Source organism: Aquarana catesbeiana, linkage group LG11 (genome assembly GCF_042186555.1).
Source record: "Aquarana catesbeiana isolate 2022-GZ linkage group LG11, ASM4218655v1, whole genome shotgun sequence".
NCBI lineage: Eukaryota > Metazoa > Chordata > Amphibia > Anura > Ranidae > Aquarana > Aquarana catesbeiana.
In genome coordinates this window covers 1,894,722-1,916,211 of record NC_133334.1, presented here as the reverse complement: position 1 = coordinate 1,916,211, position 21,490 = coordinate 1,894,722, and the positions used below count along the sequence as shown (strand labels likewise).

General features: G+C 46.7%; 1 protein-coding gene across 1 annotated transcript in view; it reads left to right on the top strand.

Annotated features, from left to right (window-relative positions):
- Positions 1-801: 801 nt before the first annotated feature.
- Positions 802-21,490, top strand: part of LOC141111800 (hemicentin-1-like) — a 247,029-nt gene continuing 226,340 nt past the window's right edge. Inside the window, exons 1-2 of the mRNA XM_073603935.1 lie at positions 802-962; positions 20,860-21,198. Coding sequence (XP_073460036.1) covers positions 911-962; positions 20,860-21,198 — 391 coding nt within the window. The 5' untranslated portion in view covers positions 802-910. The remainder of the gene's footprint in view (positions 963-20,859; positions 21,199-21,490) is intronic.

Genomic DNA, 21,490 nt, shown 5'->3' with positions numbered 1-21,490 from the left:
GACCTGAAACTGGGACGGAGATTTATCTTCCAACAAGACAATGATCCCAAACATACAGCAAAATCTACAAAGGAATGGTTCACAAATAAACGTATCCAGGTGTTAGAATGGCCAAGTCAAAGTCCAGACCTGAATCCAATCGAGAATCTGTGGAAAGAGCTGAAAACTGCTGTTCACAAACGCTCTCCATCCAACCTCACTGAGCTCCAGCTGTTTTACAAGGAAGAATGGGCAAGAATTTCAGTCTCTCGATGTGCAAAACTGATAGAGACATCCCCCAAGAGACTTCCAGCTGTAATCGCAGCAAAAGGTGGCTCTACAAAGTATTAACACAAGGGGGCCGAATCATTTTGCACGCCCCACTTCATTTTTTTATTAGTTAAAAAAGTTTCAAAAATCCAAAAGATTTCATTCCACTTCACAATTGTGTCCCACTTGTTGGTGATTCTTCACAAAAAATTAAAATTTTATATCTTTATGTTTGAAGCCTGAAATGTGGCAAAAGATTGAAAAGTTCAAGGGGGACGAATACTTTCACAAGCCACTGTAACAAAGAGTGAAAAATACTAAATACTTTCCCTCCCCACTATATATATATATATATATATATATATATATATATATATATATATATGATCAGTGTCAGTGTATGTATAAATATATATGATCAGTGTCAGTATATATATATATATATATATATATGATCAGTGTCAGTATGTATATATATGATCAGTGTCAGTATGCAGTACCCCTCTCTGTCCTCCAGGTGGAGTGCTCGGTCTCCTCTCTCCGGATGGTGGGGGTTATTCTCCAGGAAGTGAGACGTCTCTTCAAAACAGAAAGTATTTTCTCCTCCGATAAGGAAACCTCGTTCATGTTATTATAGGGTGGAACCCGAATTCTGGAGACAATGAGACCCCCAAATATCCTCTACATACTGCTCCCCCTCTTCACTGTCACAGGTAAGTCCCCTTGTACTGCGCTACACTGTGTGTGGGTGATATCAGTGTAGACGGTGACAGGACGGTGGGTGATTATTGTAGAATAGGACAGGTGGAGGGGCTGTAGTTCCATGTCTGTAGTAATTGGTGACAGTTGTGTATGGTGGGGGTAGTAGTTGTAGATTCAGGTTACTACAATGAAAGTAAATGGGAAGGTGTGAAGGTCACTATCTGGCTGCTTTGCAGGGGGGATCATTCACCAAAACAGAAACTGCATACAAACCGAGAACCTGAGAACCCGAGACCCCGAGAACCCGAGACCCCGAGAACCTGAGAACCCGAGAACAGAGACTCCGAGACCCCGAGAACAGAGAACCGAGACCTCGAGAACAGAGAACCGAGACCTCGAGAACAGAGAACCGAGACACCACAGGAGGTCCAGGGAGAAGGACTACAAAATTGATACTTTATAGAAACAATTAGAAACATTCAGATAAATAGTAATTGCAGAGAACTGAATGCTGATTTTGCAGGAATTTCCTGGAGTCTCCGGCATTTGCCACTTTGCATTTACTATTTATTTGTATATTTTCATTGCATATTGTTTCAATAAAGTTTTGATTTTGTAGTCCTACTCCCTGGACCCCCTGTGGTGCCTCTGTTCTCGGGTTCTTTCCCCAGTGTGTTTGCAGTGTGTAGATTTCACTGTTTGCTACCCAAACCCAGAACCACCAATCTTCAGTTCTGTCCGCTATCGGGTTCTCACACATCTGAGGGTCATGAAGAACTTATATATGATAAATCAAACCTCCACCATCCAAAGCCCAGGAGGGGCATTTCCACCCGGGACTCCATCCCGAGGACAGCCGCCTTCCCACATCCCAGGAGGGGCATTTCCACCCGGGACTCCATCCCGAGGACAGCCGCCTTCCCACACCCCAGGAGGGGCATTTCCACCCGGGACTCCATCCCGAGGACAGCCGCCTTCCCACACCCCAGGAGGGGTATTTATATTCAGGACATACACAAATTCTGACCTGGAGATCCAGCCAGTAGCAGCACTTCCTGTGTCCGGCTGACATTGCTAAGCCTCGGCCTCACAAATATTTGCAGAACTTTATCCTGAAGAGCTCAGTCAGCCTGTCTGTCATCTCTGTAAGAAGCACACAGAGAGCTGATAGGCTGCCAGCTGAAGGACGTCACACAGCAGGCTGACAGCACTGCTCAGGCCTCATTCACATGGATGTACAGCGCATGCCGTGCAGCACCATGTCTCCCCACACAGGTATTCCATGCATCTCCTTAGACACGGTCCCATTCATGTCAATGGACAGACACAGCCACGGTTACCCCATTAGAAATCCATGTGGCTGCATGTCCCTGAACACAGACAGTTCACACTGCACCCACATTGAGGCCTGAGCAGTGTTGTCAGCCTGTGACGTCCTTCAGCTGGTGATCTATCAGGTCTATGTATGGCTCCTGCAGACTCTACAGGGAGGTCTATTGAAGGACTGAGCTCCTCAGGCTGAAATTCTGCAGATATTTGTGAGGACGAGATTTATCAATGTCAGCCGGACACAGGAAGTGCCGCTCCTGGCAGGATCTCCGGGTGAGAAACTTACTAACACATTCACAAAAATCGTATACAATGTAGAATAATGCCTGATGTAGATTATAATGGGGACCCCACAGAATAAAAATGGTTTGGGGTTCTCCCTAAAAATACATACCCGCCCCTTACCCTTTATAAGAATTTAACATGAATATCAGAGGGAACTCCATGCAAATGGGATGGGGATCCCCTAAATTCTATACCACCCCTTTTCCATCTAGTATAAATCTTAGGGGGAAGTCCATGAAATAAACAAGAGAAAGTGATTCCCCCCCAAATCTATGCCAGACCCTTATCTGAGGAGGCAGCCTCCTTCTGAACCATATAAGAACACATGCCCACAGCATGGTAAGGGGGTACCTTGGTTCCTGGCAAAGCACCTTGTCCACATCTTAATGGGAACAAAGGCCTCTTCCCCCACAATCCTTGGAGGTGGTATTGGGGGTCTCCAGGTGGGGGACTTTATTGGAACACCTCTATAGAAATAAGGGGGCCCCTAGATACCGGTCCCCCCTTACATGGATAAGTAAGGAGTACAAAGTATCTCTACTCATTCTAGAGCTGCACGATTAATCGCTAAGAATCGTTATCGCAATTTATTTCCCTCTTGCGATCTTGACAAAGTATTTCCCGATTCTTTCTATGCAGAGAATTCTCTGCTCTGCTGAAGCCGACAGCCAGAAAAAGAAAAACAGGCTGTCTGCCAAGAATCACAACATTCTTCAGTCGGGGAACTAAGTATAAACATTGTAACCATTTGTCCTTCAGATCAAAGGAATGAACTTCAGTGTGTAAATGAGGGAAGTTTAACCACCTAAACACTAAACCTTTTTCTGACATTTGTTGGTTTCAAGTTAAAATCATTATTTTTTGCTAGAAAATTATTTAGATCCCCCAAACATTATATTTTTTTTTCTCAGCAGAGACCCTAGAGAATAAAATGGCGGTTGTTGCAATATTTTATGTTTCACTGTACACTGTACCCATATAAAAAATATATATAAAAATATATAAAGTGATCTCACGCGGTTACTAAAAAATCACTAAAAAACTAAAACAAAAAATGCATAAGAAAAATGTCCAAAATATGTACAAAATTCTTAACGGAAGAATGGGGAAATGCGTGGATAAAAACCAAGATGATTTATATATATATATATTATAATTCTTCACACAAATAGGGCTTTTCGTTTGGTGATATTTAATCACTACTGGGAGGTTTTATTTTATACTAAATGAAAAAAAGACCAAACATTTGGAAGAAAAAAATGAGTTTTTCTTCATTTCTGTTATAAAATTTTGCAAATAAATAATCTTTCTTCATAAATGTATCTCAAAATATATTCTGCTCCATTTCTTTGGTGAAAATCCCCAAAATCAGTGAATATTATTTAGTCTGTAGGAAAGTTATAGAGACCACACACTATGGGGTATATATCTGATCTGATCAATCCTGATGTACTGACGGCCCATCTCATTTCTTGAAGCCTGAAAATGCCAGGACAGTACAAATACCCCCCAAATCCCCCCCCAGTACAAATACCCCCCAAATCCCCCCCAGTACAAATACCCCCCAAATCACCCCCCAGTACAAATACCCCCCAAATCACCCCCCAGTACAAATAACTCCCCAAATCATCCCCCAGTACAAAACCCCCCAAATCACCCCCCCAGTACAAATACCCCCAAATCACCCCTTTTTGGAAGCAGACAGTCCAAAGTATTTAGTAAGAGGCATGGTGGGGTTCCCTCCCCCTTCTCTCTTTTCCCAGAGCAATATGATGTTTCCATAGTAACACTGTACTAATCTGGGGAAGTGATCAGGATTTATTATATTTTTTTTTTACATATTATATTTGCATATAGCAATTATTTACAATGCTATAAACAAACATGTTACTGAATAAAACTGAATCATTGTTTGTGATTAGCTGTGATTGGTCAAAGCTAATCACATGGTCCAGATGGGCTGTGATTGGCCCTCTCTGTACCATGTGATCACTGTGACCAATCACAGCTAGCAACACAATTGTGCACAATGAATGACATGAAAGGAACATCTATTGTTTATAATTGTCATGTGACCTGCTTGGTCACATCAGTCACATGCCACTGGCAGCGGGCCGGTACACTGACCAGTCATTGGCTGTATTTGGTGGACACAGCCGGTGACAGATTGAGCCGCTATGTGATCAGCACTTCCTGACAGGCAGTGGTGTCTCTAGGGGGTGGCTATTGGGGCTATAGCTCTGAATCTGGGGTCCGTAGCCCCAAGGCTCTTCCTGCAGGGGTCCCTGCCTAACCAGCGGGCCGTGGCCTCTCTGCAGCCTGGCTGGGAGTGTGGTGGGTGGGCTGCATGAGAGAGCCAGGCAGGCAGATGAGAGAAGCGAGCTTCAGAGATTACATCACCGCTCTCCTGCCCTTACTCGATCCCGTCTTGTCGATCCATCAGCGGTGCTTTCCTCACATAAACGATCTCCCGGCAGCCCCTGTGTTATGTGATGACCTCTTGTTCTCCTCCCCTGATGGTCTCTTTGCTCTGTTCTTCAGTGGAGCCCTTCGTGGATCGGTGGGATCTGGTGGCTCCTGACGGGTATCTCACACACACTCAGGTTCTCCTGGCATCCCCGGTGTGTAGTGTGGCTCTCTGTCTGCCAGGAGACCTGCCGAGCCACCTATCTGGGGATCCTAAGTTCTGTCCACATAAGAGCAACCTGAAGATGATAGTGGACCATCTATCATTGTTTTTATTAAACTGAATTCTCTTATTATTATTTTTTATTTAGTTTTTTTTTATTTATTTGAACTTTGGCCACCTTGCTCTTTCTCCTTGCAGTTCCTATAAAAGCTCTGTATATTCTGTGGGGAATTGCTCGGACTCTCTGGGACACAGTACTGGGTTGGCTGCTTGTAGAGACAAATGTCTTTTATACACATGAATTTGTGAATTGTAACATTTCACTGGAGTTATTCATCGACTTTCAATCTGATTTAATTGTATTTATTTATGTTTTATTTTTTTTAAATAATATATTTTTTTATCTAAAATGTTTTCTCCTTTTTGGTTTGTGAAAGTTTTTTCCTGGCTGAGAAGTAACTTTAACTGCAGTTTTGTTAGCAGAGGGCACCAGTATTTGCTGCCTGCCATGATCTCCAAATGAGACTCGTGGGCAACTACATGGCAAATGAGGTTCAATGTAGAAAAATGTAAAATAATGTATTTGGGTGGTAAAAATATGAACGCAATCTATAGACTGGGGGGAGAACCTCTGGGGGAATCTAGGATGGAGAAGGACCTGGGGGTCCTAGTAGATGATAGGCTCAGCAATGACATGCAATGCCAAGCTGCTGCTAACAAAGCAAACAGAATATTGGCATTAAAAAGGGATCAACTCCAGAGATAAAACGATAATTCTCCCGCTCTACAAGACTCTGGTCCGGCCGCACCTGGAGTATGCTGTCCAGTTCTGGGCACCAGTCCTCAGGAAGGACGTACTGGAAATGAAGCGAGTACAAAGAAGGGCAACAAAGCTAATAAAGGGTCTGGAGGATCTTAGTTATGAGGAAAGGTTGTGAGCTCTGAACTTATTCTCTCTGGAGAAGAGACGCTTTTCCTCTTCACCACCCATTCTAACCCCCTAAATGATTCATTAACCCCCCACATCCACGTGTATTCCACTCGGTCGTGGGAAAGTTGCAGCACGGAACCTTTTATTTGAATTTGGTTGTATTTGGTAATACCCACCACATGCAACTGGGTGTATAATTTGCCACTGTGAGGTACGAGGTGGTAGATTGTCTCACACTGTGCTGTGCAGGTAAAGGTACGGCATGTAGTACTGCAACACATCGTGTGAACTGGACATACCAGAGACATGTGATGGAACTGTGCTGGAAGAGCCACTCACCACAGTCCCACCGCATCTGCTGTAAGTATACCTTAAAGGGGAGCAGTAAAACTACGGCTCAACTGCATGGCCTTACTCCCCCAAACCACACATGTGAAAGACTCCTGAAGAAAACAGGTCAAAGAAAGGATGAGAAACTCTGCTCTATACATGTGCTCTATGATTTATGGCATGTTTTCTTATTGTTTTAAAAACAATTTTGTGGAAAGTACTAATATATATATATATATGGACAGAAAGTATTCAGACCCCCTTAAATTTTTCACTCTTTGTTATATTGCAGCCATCTGCTAAAATCATTTAAGTTCATTTTTTTCCTCATTAATGTACACACAGCCCCCCATATTGTACACACAGCCCCCCATATTGTACACACAGCCCCCCATATTGTACACACAGCCCCCCATATTATACACACAGCACCCCATATTGTACACACAACACCCCATATTGTACACACAGCACCCCATATTGTACACACAGCACCCCATATTGTACACACAGCACCCCATATTGTACACACAGCACTCCATATTGTACACACAGCACCCCATATTGTACACACAGTACCCCATATTGTACACACAGCACCTCATATTGTACACACAGCCCCCATATTGTACACACAGCACTCCATATTGTACACACAGCACCCCATATTGTACACACAGTACCCCATATTGTACACACAGCACCTCATATTGTACACACAGCACCCCATATTGTACACACAGCCCCCCATATTGTACACACAGCCCCCCCATATTGTATACACAGCCCCCATATTGTACACACAGCCCCCATATTGTACACACAGCACCTCATATTGTACACACAGCCCCCATATTGTACACACAGCACTCCATATTGTACACACAGCACCCCATATTGTACACACAGTACCCCATATTGTACACACAGCACCTCATATTGTACACACAGCACCCCATATTGTACACACAGCCCCCCATATTGTACACACAGCCCCCCCATATTGTATACACAGCCCCCATATTGTACACACAGCCCCCATATTGTACACACAGCCCCCCATATTATACACACAACACCCCATATTGTACACACAGCCCCCCATATTGTACACACAGCCCCCCATATTGTATACACAGCCCCCATATTGTACACACAGCCCCCATATTGTACACACAGCCCCCCATATTATACACACAACACCCCATATTGTACACACAGCCCCCCCATATTGTATACACAGCCCCCATATTGTACACACAACACCCCATATTGTACACACAGCACCCCATATTGTACAAACAGCCCCCCATATTGTACACACAGCTCCCCATATTGTACACACAGCTCCCCATATTGTACACACAGCCCCCCATATTGTACACACAGCCCCCCATATTGTACACACAGCCCCCCATATCGTACACACAGCCCCCCCATATTGTATACACAGCCCCCATATTGTACACACAGCCCCCATATTGTACACACAGCACCTCATATTATACACACAGCACCCCATATTGTACACACAGCCCCCCATATTATACACACAGCCCCCCATATTGTACACACAGCACCCCATATTGTATACACAGCACCCCATATTGTACACACAGCCCCCCCATATTGTACACACAGCCCCCCATATTGTACACACAGCACCCCATATTGTACACACATCACCCCATATTGTACACACAGCACTCCATATTGTACACACAGCACCCCATATTGTACACACAGCCCCCCATATTGTACACACAGCACCCATATTGTACACACAGCACCTCATATTGTACACACAGCCCCCCATATTGTACACACAGCACCCCATATTGTACACACAGCACCCCATATTGTACACACAGCCCCCCATATTGTACACACAGCACCCCATATTGTACACACAGCCCCCCATATTGTACACACAGCCCCCATATTGTACACACAGCACCCCATATTGTACACACAGCACCCCATATTGTACACACAGCCCCCCATATTGTACACACAGCACCCCATATTGTACACACAGCCCCCCATATTGTACACACAGCCCCCATATTGTACACACAGCACTCCATATTGTACACACAGCACCCCATATTGTACACACAGCCCCTCATATTGTACACACAGCACCCCATATTGTACACACATCACCTCATATTGTACACACAGCCCTCCATATTGTACACACAGCACCCCATATTGTATACACAGCACCCCATATTGTACACACAGCACCCCATATTGTACACACAGCACCCCATATTGTACACACAGCACTCCATATTGTACACACAGCACCCCATATTGTACACACAGCACCTCATATTGTACACACAGCACCCCATATTGTACACACAGCACCTCATATTGTACACACAGCACCCCATATTGTACACACATCACCTCATATTGTACACACAGCCCTCCATATTGTACACACAGCACCCCATATTGTATACACAGCACCCCATATTGTACACACAGCACCCCATATTGTACACACATCACCCCATATTGTACACACAGCACCCCATATTGTACACACAGCACTCCATATTGTACACACAGCACCCCATATTGTACACACAGCACCCCATATTGTACACACAGCACCCCATATTGTACACACAGCACCTCATATTGTACACACAGCACCCCATATTGTATACACAGCACCTCATATTGTACACACAGCACCCCATATTGTACACACAGCACCCCATATTGTATACACAGCCCCCCCCATATTGACAGAAAAACACAGAATTGTTGACATTTTTGCAGATTTATTAATAAAGAAAAAATGAAATATCACATGCTCCTAAGTATTCAGACCCTTTGCTGTGACACTCATATATATAACTCAGGTGCTGTCCATTTCTTCTGATCATCCTTGAGATGGTTCTACACCTTCATTTGAGTCCAGCTGTGTTTGATTATACTGATTGGACTTGATTAGGAAAGCCACACACCTGTCTATATAAGACCTTACAGCTCACAGTGCATGTCAGAGCAAATGAGAATCATGAGGTCAAAGGAACTGCCTGAAGAGCTCGGAGACAGAATTGTGGCAAGGCACAGAGCTCAGAGACAGAATTGTGACAAGGCACAGAGCTCAGAGACAGAATTGTGGCAAGGCACAGAGCTCAGAGACAGAATTGTGGCAAGGCACAGATCTGGCCAAGGTTACCAAAAACATTTCTGCTGCACTTCAGGTTCCTAAGAGCACAGTGGCCTCCATAATCCTTAAATGGAAGATGTTTGGGGCAACCAGAACCCTTCCTAGAGCTGGCCGTCCGGCCAAACTGAGCTATCGGGGGAGAAGAGCCTTGGTGAGAGAGGTAAAGAAGAACTCAAAGATCACTGTGGCTGAGCTCCAGAGATGCAGTCTGGAGATGGGAGAAAGTTGTAGAAAGTCAACCATCACTGCAGCCCTCCACCGGTCGGGGCTTTATGGCAGAGTGGTCCGATGGAAGCCTCTCCTCAGTGCAAGACACATGAAAGCCGCATGGAGTTTGCTAAAAAACACCTGAAGGACTCCAAGATGGTGAGAAATAAGATTCTCTGGTCTGATGAGACCAAGATAGAACTTTTTGGCCTTAATTCTAAGCGGTATGTGTGGAGAAAACCAGGCACTGCTCATCACCTGTCCAATACAGTCCCAACAGTGAAGCATGGTGGTGGCAGCATCATGCTGTGGGGGTGTTTTTCAGCTGCAGGGACAGGACGACTGGTTGCAATTCGAGGGAAAGATAAATGCGGCCAAGTACAGGGATATCCTGGATGAAAACCTTCTCCAGAGTGCTCAGGACCTCAGACTGGGCCGAAGGTTTACCTTCCAACAAGACAATGACCCTAAGCACACAGCTAAAATAACGAAGGAGTGTCTTCACAACAACTCCGTGACTGTTCTTGAATGGCCCAGCCAGAGCCCTGACTTAAACCCAATTGAGCATCTCTGGAGAGACCTAAAAATGGCCGTCCACCAACGTTTACCATCCCCCTGACAGAACTGGAGAGGATCTGCAAGGAGGAATGGCAGAGGATCCCCAAATCCAGGTGTGAAAAACTTGTTGTATCAAAAAGACTCATCAAAAGGGGCTTCTACTAAATACCGAGCAAAGGGTCTGAATACTTAGGACCATGTGATATTTCAGGTTTTCTTTTTTAATAAATCTGCAAAAATGTCAACAATTCTGTGTTTTTCTGTCAATATGGGGTGCTGTGTGTACAATATGGGGTGCTGTGTGTACAATATGGGGGGCTGTGTGTACAATATGAGGTGCTGTGTGTACAATATGGGGGGCTGTGTGTACAATATGGGGTGCTGTGTGTACAATATGAGGTGCTGTGTGTACAATATGGGGGGGCTGTGTGTACAATATGGGGTGTTGTGTGTACAATATGGGGTGCTGTGTGTACAATATGGAGTGCTGTGTGTACAATATGGGGTGCTGTGTGTACAATGTGGGGTGCTGTGTGTACAATATGAGGTGCTGTGTGTACAATATGGGGTGCTGTGTGTACAATATGGGGGGCTGTGTATACAATATGGGGTGCTGTGTGTACAATATGGGGTGCTGTGTGTACAATATGGGGTGCTGTGTGTACAATATGGGGAGCCGTGTGTACAATATGGGGGGTTGTGTGTACAATATGGGGTGCTGTGTGTACAATATGGGGTGCTGTGTGTACAATATGGGGAGCCGTGTGTACAATATGGGGGGTTGTGTGTACAATATGGGGTGCTGTGTGTACAATATGGGGTGCTGTGTGTACAATATGGAGTGCTGTGTGTACAATATGAGGGGCTGTGTGTACAATATGGGGGGCTGTGTGTACAATATGGGGGGTTGTGTGTACAATATGGGGGGCTGTGTGTACAATATGGGGTGCTGTGTGTACAATATGGGGTGCTGTGTGTACAATATGGGGGGCTGTGTGTATAATATGGGGGGTTGTGTGTACAATATGAGGTGCTGTGTGTACAATATGAGGTGTTGTGTGTACAATATGGGGGGCTGTGTGTACAATATGGAGTGCTGTGTGTACAATATGAGGTGCTGTGTGTACAATATGGGGTGTTGTGTGTACAATATGAGGGGCTGTGTGTACAATATGGGGAGCTGTGTGTACAATATGGGGTGCTGTGTGTACAATATGGGGTGCTGTGTGTACAATATGAGGAGCTGTGTGTACAATATGGGGTGCTGTGTGTACAATATGAGGTGCTGTGTGTACAATATGGGGGGCTGTGTGTACAATATGGGGGGCTGTGTGTACAATATGGGGAGCTGTGTGTACAATATGGGGTGCTGTGTGTACAATATGGGGTGCTGTGTGTACAATATGAGGTGCTGTGTGTACAATATGGGGGGCTGTGTGTACAATATGGGGGGCTGTGTGTACAATATGGGGTGCTGTGTGTACAATATGGGGTGTTGTGTGTACAATATGGGGTGCTGTGTGTACAATATGGGGTGCTGTGTGTACATTAATGAGGAAAAAAATCAACTTGCAATGATTTTAGCAAATGGCTGCAATATAACAAAGAGTGAAAATTTTAAGGGGGTCTGAATACTTTCCGTCCCCACTGTATGTATGTATATATATATATATATATATATACAGTATGTTCAAATCTATCAATTATTTATTCTTTCATTTTTAGTAGGTGTATAAATTGGGGCAGGCTTTTAGGGGCCCCAGTGCATTACTTTGCCCAGGGCCCATGATGCTATAAGGATGGCCCTGCCAACAACTGTACCCGCCTCTGTGCTAAATGGACCGGTGCTGCCAACCTGCCACCAATGCCAATGTCAACCACCGACAATGATCATTTGGTGGCACTGGCTGGCATGGCAAGGGACAATCCGCAAATAGTGGCAGGCAATGGTGGCAAGTGACACGCTCAGGGCTCCCACTGATTCTGCATTCTGGTGTGTTAAACCACTTCATTATATATTAGAATGTAACAATAGAAACAATGCGCTTCAAACACCCTGACACCATATCAACCATGATGCCGTGATGATTGAAGCACGTCAATGCCCCCCAGACCTCCTAAAAGGTTGGTGACCGCTGCTATGGGCTCTATCCCCAGACCGAGCAGCGCCCCTGCTGACAGGACATCCAGTCAGGATGAGAAAGCCACCACCCGGCAGTCAATGGACTTTAGGCTGGGGGGGAAGCAGTGTTAATTTTGGCAGAAAATTTCAATTTAGTTTTAGTCTTGAGACTAAAATGGCATTTTAGTTTTAGTCCCATTTTAGTCTTCTGCAGTTGTTTTAGTCGTATTTAGTCTACTAAATCTCCAGTACATTTTAGTCGACTAAAACATAATGGGTGTAATTAAATTGTAATGTATTATTTAACATTTCTCTACAATTTCCAAACTCATTATATACGGCTGGAGTGAAAAATCTAATCTGTTATTATTTATGGTATTGAGGTATGAACATGCACTACAGACCAGTGTTCATTTTGAAGTCAAATTTCTATTTAGTTTTAGTCTTATGCCGCGTACACACAAGTGGAATGTCCATCAGAAAAAGTCCAACGGGAGCTTTTCATCGTATATTCTGACCGTGTGTGGGCCTCATCAGACTTTTTCTGTCAAAAATTCTGACAGACTCAGAAATAGAACATGTTCCAAATATTTCCAACGGAACAAATTCCTATCGGGAAAACCGATCGTCTGTATGCTGTTCCGACCTACCAAAAATGACGCATGCTCTGGGGCGTGTCCGGATGTAGCAGGAACAGGACGTGTTTCAGAGGAGCTCCGCAAATCCTGAATTTAATCTGCAACCATCCTGATACTACCAGCAGCGGGAGAGCCTCCAAACTCTCCCTAACTAATACCAGGCAGCACCTGCATCAGTCCCAGCAGAAATTGTGGCAATCGGCCGGCTGATCGGGCGTTTACAGGTCCGCGACCGGGCCCACACTACAGAAGCCCGCCGCCATCTTGAGGCCTACTGTGCCTCCTCCATCCCAGGGCTCGGGTGCCATGATCCGCGGGCGGAGAGGCGGCGGATCAACATACATAGGCTTCGGTAGGCCCTGGGGAGAAGCTGAATTGCGGAGGGGCCCGAGCAGACACCGGGGGCTCCACGGGGGGGCCGATCCATCTTGAGGCCTACTGTGCCTCTCCATCCCCAGGCTCGGGTGCCGCGATCCGCCGGAGCGGAGGTGGCAGATCGCCATACACAGGCATCGGTCGTCCCTGGGAGGAGGCTGCACTGCGGAGAGGCCCAGTCGGACACTGGGGGCTCCACAGGGGCCGATTCCAGATGCCCGCGGCCGCCGCCATCTTGAGGCTTACTAATCAAGGCACATCCTCCAGGATCAGGTACTGTGTCTTGGCATAGTGGTGCCGCTCTCCCAGCCCCATAATCCAGGCCCTGGACATACTATACTGCCCTCTCTGTGTGATCATCTGGGCCCTTTGTAATCCTGCTCTGCCTACCCTGTGCCTCCATCCTCATAGACGTTGTGTCCTGCTGAGGGCCCTGACCTGGTGCAAGCAGTTCACCATATCAGCATCTCTCATCCCCTGGACTTTGCCTGCTGCCCATCGTCATACCACGGCCCAAAATACTGTGCCCCAGAAACGTAGTGCTGTCCTCCCTCTGCCACACTCCGCACCCCGGAAACTTAATATTGCCTTCCCTGCACCATCAGTTGTGCCCCATCGCTGCTGCTCTGACAGCCCTGTGCCTCCACCCTCAAGGAAGCTGCGTCCTGCTGCAGACCCCAATCCAGTGCAGGCAGCTCATCGCCGCTGCATCTACCATCCTACTGCCAGCGCCCCGGAGTCTACCTGCTGACCTCCAGCAAGGGAACTCTCCCCCTGTGCCGACGCACCAATGCTGATGTAGTTCTTGCCCTGCTCCTTGGCCATGAGCTCTCAGTCTTTTGCAAAGAGACCCTGACAGCAAAGATTGACTTCTCGACAGTGGATGTCGGCCTCATCCGCCAGGATATAGATAAATTTCGGTCCCAGGTTGCTGAGGTGGAGAACAGGGTCTCCACGGTGGAGGATACAGTCCGGTCGGATTCCAGGGAGGTGAGGGCCCTGCAGCTCCAGGTAAAAGTGCTTCAAGAGCATGCAATAGACACTGAAAACCACCTCAGGTGGAACAATATCCGTATACTTGGACTGCCTGAGAGAGCGGAGGGCCCTAGACCTGCTGAGTTCACCCTCTTATACCTGGGGGACGTACCGCCTACCTTTGTGGTAAAGAGATCCCACAGAGTTCTGCCGCTCCCTCCGAGACCTGGGGCCCCTCCGCGCCCTTTCCTGTTGCGGACGCTTAGTTACCGAGATCGATGATCGCATCCTGGCGGCGGCACGCGCCATGCCTGAAATTAAGTATGAGAATACCAAATTGCTTTTTTCCCAGACTTCTTGCAAGAAGTGCAGCAACGCCGCAAATCCTTTACTGATGTGAGGCGTTGGCTCAGAGAAAAAGGAATTTGATTTGGCCTTTTATATCCCAGCAGGCTACGGATTACTGATGGTGATAACACTCGCTTCTTTGACACTCCGGAGGCCGCGATGGAGTGGCTGGACACCCGCTAATCACATATGACCAGGGGGAATGGTGACTGACTACAGTCAGCAGGGAGTGGTTAAGTATTTCTCTCCCTTTCGACAGAATTATCTCCTGATGACTTACAGCATTAGCTACTCTCTGTCCCCGGTCCTTTTTCCCCTTGCCACGTTCCATCTGCACCCATGTTGAATGTCTGTGCCTTCTGTTGCTGGCTGGCCTCTCACCTACTCCTGCCTGAGGAGCTCCAATGACAGCCACTGAATCACCCCACCTTTGAACAGAAGTGCCCCTTGTTCCCCCTTGTTTTCCTCCCTACACGTTGGATTCTCTTCCCTGACTTGAGCCTGATTGCTTCGGGAAGAGCTATATCCACCTCCGCCCTTCGGCCCAACTTCTAGGGGTCCCAGCGACCCAAGGATTCTAAGGTTTTTCCAGTTAAGGGTAAAAAAAACCCTACATTGGTTTGTATGGTTCTTTGGCCTACAGTTTTGGTCCCTGAACTTAGTTTTTACGATGTTTGGGTAGGGTGTTATGTATTTTTGTGGGAGGGTTTTTTCTACTCTAAAGAACAGAACATGTATTATGTTGCTCTGGTGCTACTGTATATAAGTGCCTTATTTGGGTTTACTTGCTTCCACTTGTCTGATGAGCTTATCCTGCAGTCATTTCCCCTGGTGTTCCATGATGCCCTCCTCTGAGGTTGAGTCGATGACCATTCTGTCGTGGAACGTCAGAGGGCTTAACTCCAAATATAAGCATCACTAATGTTTAAATACCTAAAACTGCATAACTCCCATATAGTGCTGTTGCAGGGGACGCATCTAATTGGTAGTAAGGTGATGGCCCTGAAAAAGCCATGAGTACAAAGGGCGCTTCATGCGACCTACTCCTCGTACTCTAGAGGGGTATCTATACTGATCAGTAAATGAATTCCATGTGTGGCAAATGAGGTTCACTCGGATCCCCAGGGAAAATTTGTTATGGTAGTGCTGAGCGTATATAACAAGAAATATGTCACTGTGAATGTCTATCTGCCTCCTCCGAGCCAAATACACATTCTGTACACATTATATGAAAAGCTGGCTCCGCATTGCCCGGCATCTGTCCTATCCATGGGAGACTTTAATGCCACGCTGTCCTGTGAATTAGGTCCTCCCCACAATCACTTTTAATTCTGACCTAGGTACGTGGGCTCAGGCAACTGAGTTCCAAGAAGCATGGAGGTGGCCTCACCCCCAAGATAGAACGTACTCCTGCTTTTTGTCCACATTTAAAGCGTCCACCTGAATAGATTTGGCTTTTGTCAATGCTGCCCTCCTTGCAAACATCCAAGAGGCTAGTTACCTTCCCTCAGGCTTATCTGATCATCATCCTCTTAAATTGACCATTAGGACCACCAGGTCAAGGAGTAAAGCCCTATGGAGGTTACAACCCCATTGGATCAACAATGAAGCAGTCCATGAAAAGGTCTCTCCCTCTTTGCAGGACTACTGGGTGGATAATGCGGGGTCAGCCTCCCTGGAGGTGGTGTGGGATGCTTCCAAAGCTCACAGCAGGGGTCGATATATCTCGGCTGTGGCGGCGGTTAGGGCGGAACTTGGGGACGAGGTTTCTGACCTGCAATACAAAGTTGAGGCGGCTCTGACTCATTATTCGACCTCGGCTACGGTTCCCAACTTCGAGCACCTTTCCTCGCTTAGGCAGGAACTACACCTACATGTCTCAGACATCACCAGAGCTGGTATACAAAATAGTAGACAGGAACATTTCGAGCATGGAGATAAAAATAGCAAACTCCTGGCGATGCTAGCACAGCAGGATAGGCCCTTAGTGGTTATACCTGAAATCCTTATGGAAGAAGGGGTATTAGTCACCTCCCAGGAGGATATCCTATCTGCATTCACCAAGTTTTATACCTCTCTATATGTCTCCTCACTTCCTGATAGCTTTGACCCTGCTCAAATGCTCTCTGTGTTAAACACGCTAGCACTGGGATGGCTCTCTGATGCAGAGAGACAATTCCTTGTTTCAGAGGTCTCACCAGAAGAGGTCACGGTGGCCATTAGATCTTTCCCGGCAGGGAAGACCCCGGGGCCGGACAGACTCCCCATAGAATATTATAGAGCTCACATAGAGACACTCGCCCCCAAATTAGCTCAGGTGTTTCAGGTCTGTCTCCAACGGGGCTCCTTACCACCCTCTATGAGGGAAACCCATATTGTTCTTATTCCAAAGCCTAATAAAGACCCTAAGCTATGCGCCTCCTACAGGCCGATAGCGCTCCTAAACTGTGGCCTAAAATACTAACCAAACTACTGGCCGCTAGGCTTAATAAGGTAATAAAATCCCTGATTGACTCTGACCAAACGGGTTTTATGCCAGGTAGATCCACAGACGTTAACATACGCAGACTATTTTCTAATATTCATGCCCCCCATACTAATCAGGGCACTAGGACCATTGCCACCCTTGATATGGAGAAAGCATTTGACACGGTGGAGTGGGTGTATCTGTGGGAGGTGTTGAGAAGAATGGGTTTCCCACTGAAATTTATTGACTGGATCCATGCATTGTACAATGGTCCCCTGGCATGCATTAAAATGAATGGCTCCTTGTCTCCTCCATTCTCCCTGCAGAGGGGCACCAGATGGGGATGCCCTCTCTCCCGGCCCTGTTCGCCCTGGCCATGGAACCTATAGCTGAGGCCCTTAGAGGCTCGACCAAGGTCCGTGGGCTTAGGGTGGGCTGGCTGGAGGAGAGAGTGGCTCTTTACACGGACGACTTACTCCTATTTTTAAATGACGCTGGTGACTCTCTGTGGGGCGCACTTGGGGTCATGGACGCCTTCTCCACCTTCACAGGGCTGAGGGTGAATTGGCACAAGTCTCAGCTCTTTCCGGTGGATGAGGGGGCCAGGTCCTCCTCACCCTCCTCTACCCCACTCCAGTGGGTGAATAAATTTACCTAGGTATCATCATCTCAAGAGAGGGCGGGGATTTTGCCCGGCTTAACCTTGATCCTGTCCTGATAGTTGTCAGATCCAAACTGAAGGCGTGGGGCAATCTCCCTCTTTCCCTCATTGGGCGCATCAACCTTCTAAAAATGAAAGTCCTCCCCAAACTCACATACATTTTTAGGAACTCCCCACAATGGCTGACCAAAACTTTCGCTCTGAAGCAAGTATGAGACGGAAGCTATTGGCTACTGGCTATTGAACTTCAGTTTTCTAGTCCCGTCCTACGTGTTGTATGTCACCGTGTTCTGGACAGTCGGAATTTGGTATGACCATGTGTAGGCAAGGCAGCTTGAGCAGAATTCCATCGGAACTCCGTCGGAAAAACCTTCAGAGTTTATTCCGAAGGCAAAACCGGTCGTGTGTACAGGTCATAAGTGTTTTGACTAAAATGCCATTTTAGTTTTAGTTGTTGTAATGACACCCCGGGTATGAAAGGGGTTAAAGTCATTTAGGACATTCCATACCCAAACACAAGGGCAGCTACCGAACACTTCCATCAACCGAACAAGGAACCCATACAAATAATTCTCCCCCAAATATGAGACAAGGCTCTGTCTTGAGGTTCAAGCAGGAATTACTCTTTATTAGAACCAAAATTACAAGTCTTTATATACAGTTAAAGAGGAGGTCCCCCTCCTGCTCATATTACTCTAACAATACACCCGTGACCAGAAACAGAATTAACATGAACTAATTAACTAACCCCCTCAAGAAGCCGATGTGACTCCGTGCCCTCCTGGGCATTGTATGATTAATCAGGATTTCACTACAGGTCAGACTTGGGGTCACCAAGCTTCACACATTAGTATAAACACAGGACACCTTCATACAATTGCAGGGTTAATTAGCCCAGACAACAATGGCTGAAAGAGAAGCCACACTAGACTCATTTACATTATAGAAGACAACAGAGATAGGTGAGTGGAGTTGATGACATCAGCATCTCCTCACAGTAAATGTCCCAATAGTATGAATCAGTCACTATTTCTAACATGACATATCCAGGGTCCCCAGAGTCTGTGTGTCTTGGGGGACATGGACCCGAATCTAAAGTAACGCCACCTCAAGGGTCCCCAGGCATACAGCTCACAAAGAGCACCATTCCCCCAAATGCCAGGGCCCATAAACGGTCGGCAAGAGGCTGGCATTCAGTCCCCCTCCAAAAGCCTCTGTCACGGCTAGGTCTGTCACAGGAGGATATGACAGTGGGCGGAATGTACAGTAGAGGAGTGTGGAGGATATGACAGTGGGCGGTATGTACAGGAGAGGAGTGTGGAGGATATGACAGTGGGCAGTATGTACAGGAGAGGAGAGTGGAGGATATGACAGTGGGTGGTATGTACAGGAGAGGAGTGTGGAGGGTATGACAGTGGGCAGTATGTACAGGAGAGGAGTGTGGAGGATATGACAGTGGGCGGTATGTACAGGAGAGGAGTGTGGAGGGTATGACAGTGGGTAGTATGTACAGGAGAGGAGTGTGGGGGATATGACAGTGGGCAGTATGTACAGGAGAGGAGTGTGGAGGATATGACAGTGGGTGGTATGTACAGGAGAGGAGTGTGGAGGATATGACAGTGGGCGGTATGTACAGGAGAGGAGTGTGGAGGGTATGATAGTGGGTGGTATGTACAGGAGAGGAGTGTGGAGGATATGACAGTGGGCGGTATGTACAGGAGAGGAATGTGGAGGATATGACAGTGAGCGGTATGTACAGGAGAGGAGTGTGGAGGGTATGACAGTGGGCGGTATGTACAGGAGAGGAGTGTGAAGGATATGACAGTGATTGGTATGTATAGGAGAGGAGTGTGGAGGATATGACAGTGGGCGGTATGTACAGGAGAGGAGTGTGGAGGATATGACAGTGGGCGGTATGTACAGGAGAGGAGTGTGGAGTATATGACAGTGGGCGGTATGTACAGGAGAGGAGTGTGGAGGATGTGACAGTGAGCGGTATGTACAGGGGAGGAGTGTGGAGGATATGACAGTGGGCGGTATGTACAGGAGAGGAGTGTGGAGGATATGACAGTGGGCGGTATGTACAGGAGAGGAGTGTGGAGGATATGACAGTGGGCAGTATGTACAGGAGAGGAGTGTGGAGGATATGACAGTGGGCGATATGTACAGGAGAGGAGTGTGGAGGATATGACAGTGAGTGGTATGTACAGGGGAGGAGTGTGGAGGATATGACAGTGAGCGGTATGTACAGGAGAGGAGTGTGGAGGGTATGACAGTGGGTGGTATGTACAGGAGAGGAGTGTGGAGGATATGACAGTGAGTGGTATGTATAGGAGAGGAGTGTGGAGGGTATGACAGTGGGTGGTATGTACAGGAGAGGAGTGTGGAGGGTATGACAGTGGGCAGTATGGACAGGAGAGGAGTGTGGAGGATATGACAGTGGGCACTATGTATAGGAGAGGAGTGTGGAGGGTATGACAGTGGGTGGTATGTACAGGAGAGGAGTGTGGAGGATATGACAGTGAGTGGTATGTACAGGAGAGGAGTGTGGAGGGTATGACAGTGGGCACTATGTATAGGAGAGGAGTGTGGAGGGTATGACAGTAGGAAGTTAAAGCTGTCATTGTGGACTCCAGCTTATAATATAGATTGTTCTTATTTGATCGGTTTGGTGAATGAGGGTCAGTGATATTGGAATTGGGTCAGACACCGGTGTCGCCCCCTACAGGGAATCTGACACATTACATGGATGGTGAGAAGAGCTGTAGGTGTACAGAATGTCTCTGATCTGATATAGATGGCACAATGATATTAATTTCTTCAGTTTTGGGGTACAATAATTATTTCTATTTTATAGGGGCTGTGAAGGTCACAACGAGGACATCACTCCTGTCAGTACTGAGGGGTGAAGATGTTACCATTCCCTGTGATATATCTGATCTAAATATTGGGAAACCCATTTCAATAATATGGAAAATGATATCAGAGAACGGCACTGAGTACGATGTGTATGAAAATATTGATGGAAAAGAGAGGTCATACAGACCGGGATCCTCCATGAAGCCGATGGAAATCCGGAATGGAAATGCAGAGCTCCATCTCTCTCGGGTCCAGTTCTCGGATGAGGGGGAATACACTTGTAGAGTGTTTAACACTCCGGATTTAGCAGAAGGGAGAGTTACTCTTCAGGTGTCAGGTAAGTGATGGTAACTTTTCCTCTCTCTTATGTTGGTTTTGGAATCTGTTTTGCTTCGGGTTCTCCCACTGCTGGGACTCCTCTCCACCTACCCCACTGGAAATTGGAGGGCGGAATGATTTGAGTTTTATAAAGGGGAGTGATTTGGAGATTGGGGGGATGTTTTGCAGCATGCAGACCCTCTATATATGATAATTCTGATGTTTGCTAACCCCTCACACACCCCAGTTGGTGCCTTTGATGCTGCAATCTGTCATTTCTTTTGTTTTGGAGTCTGATTTCCTACCTTTAA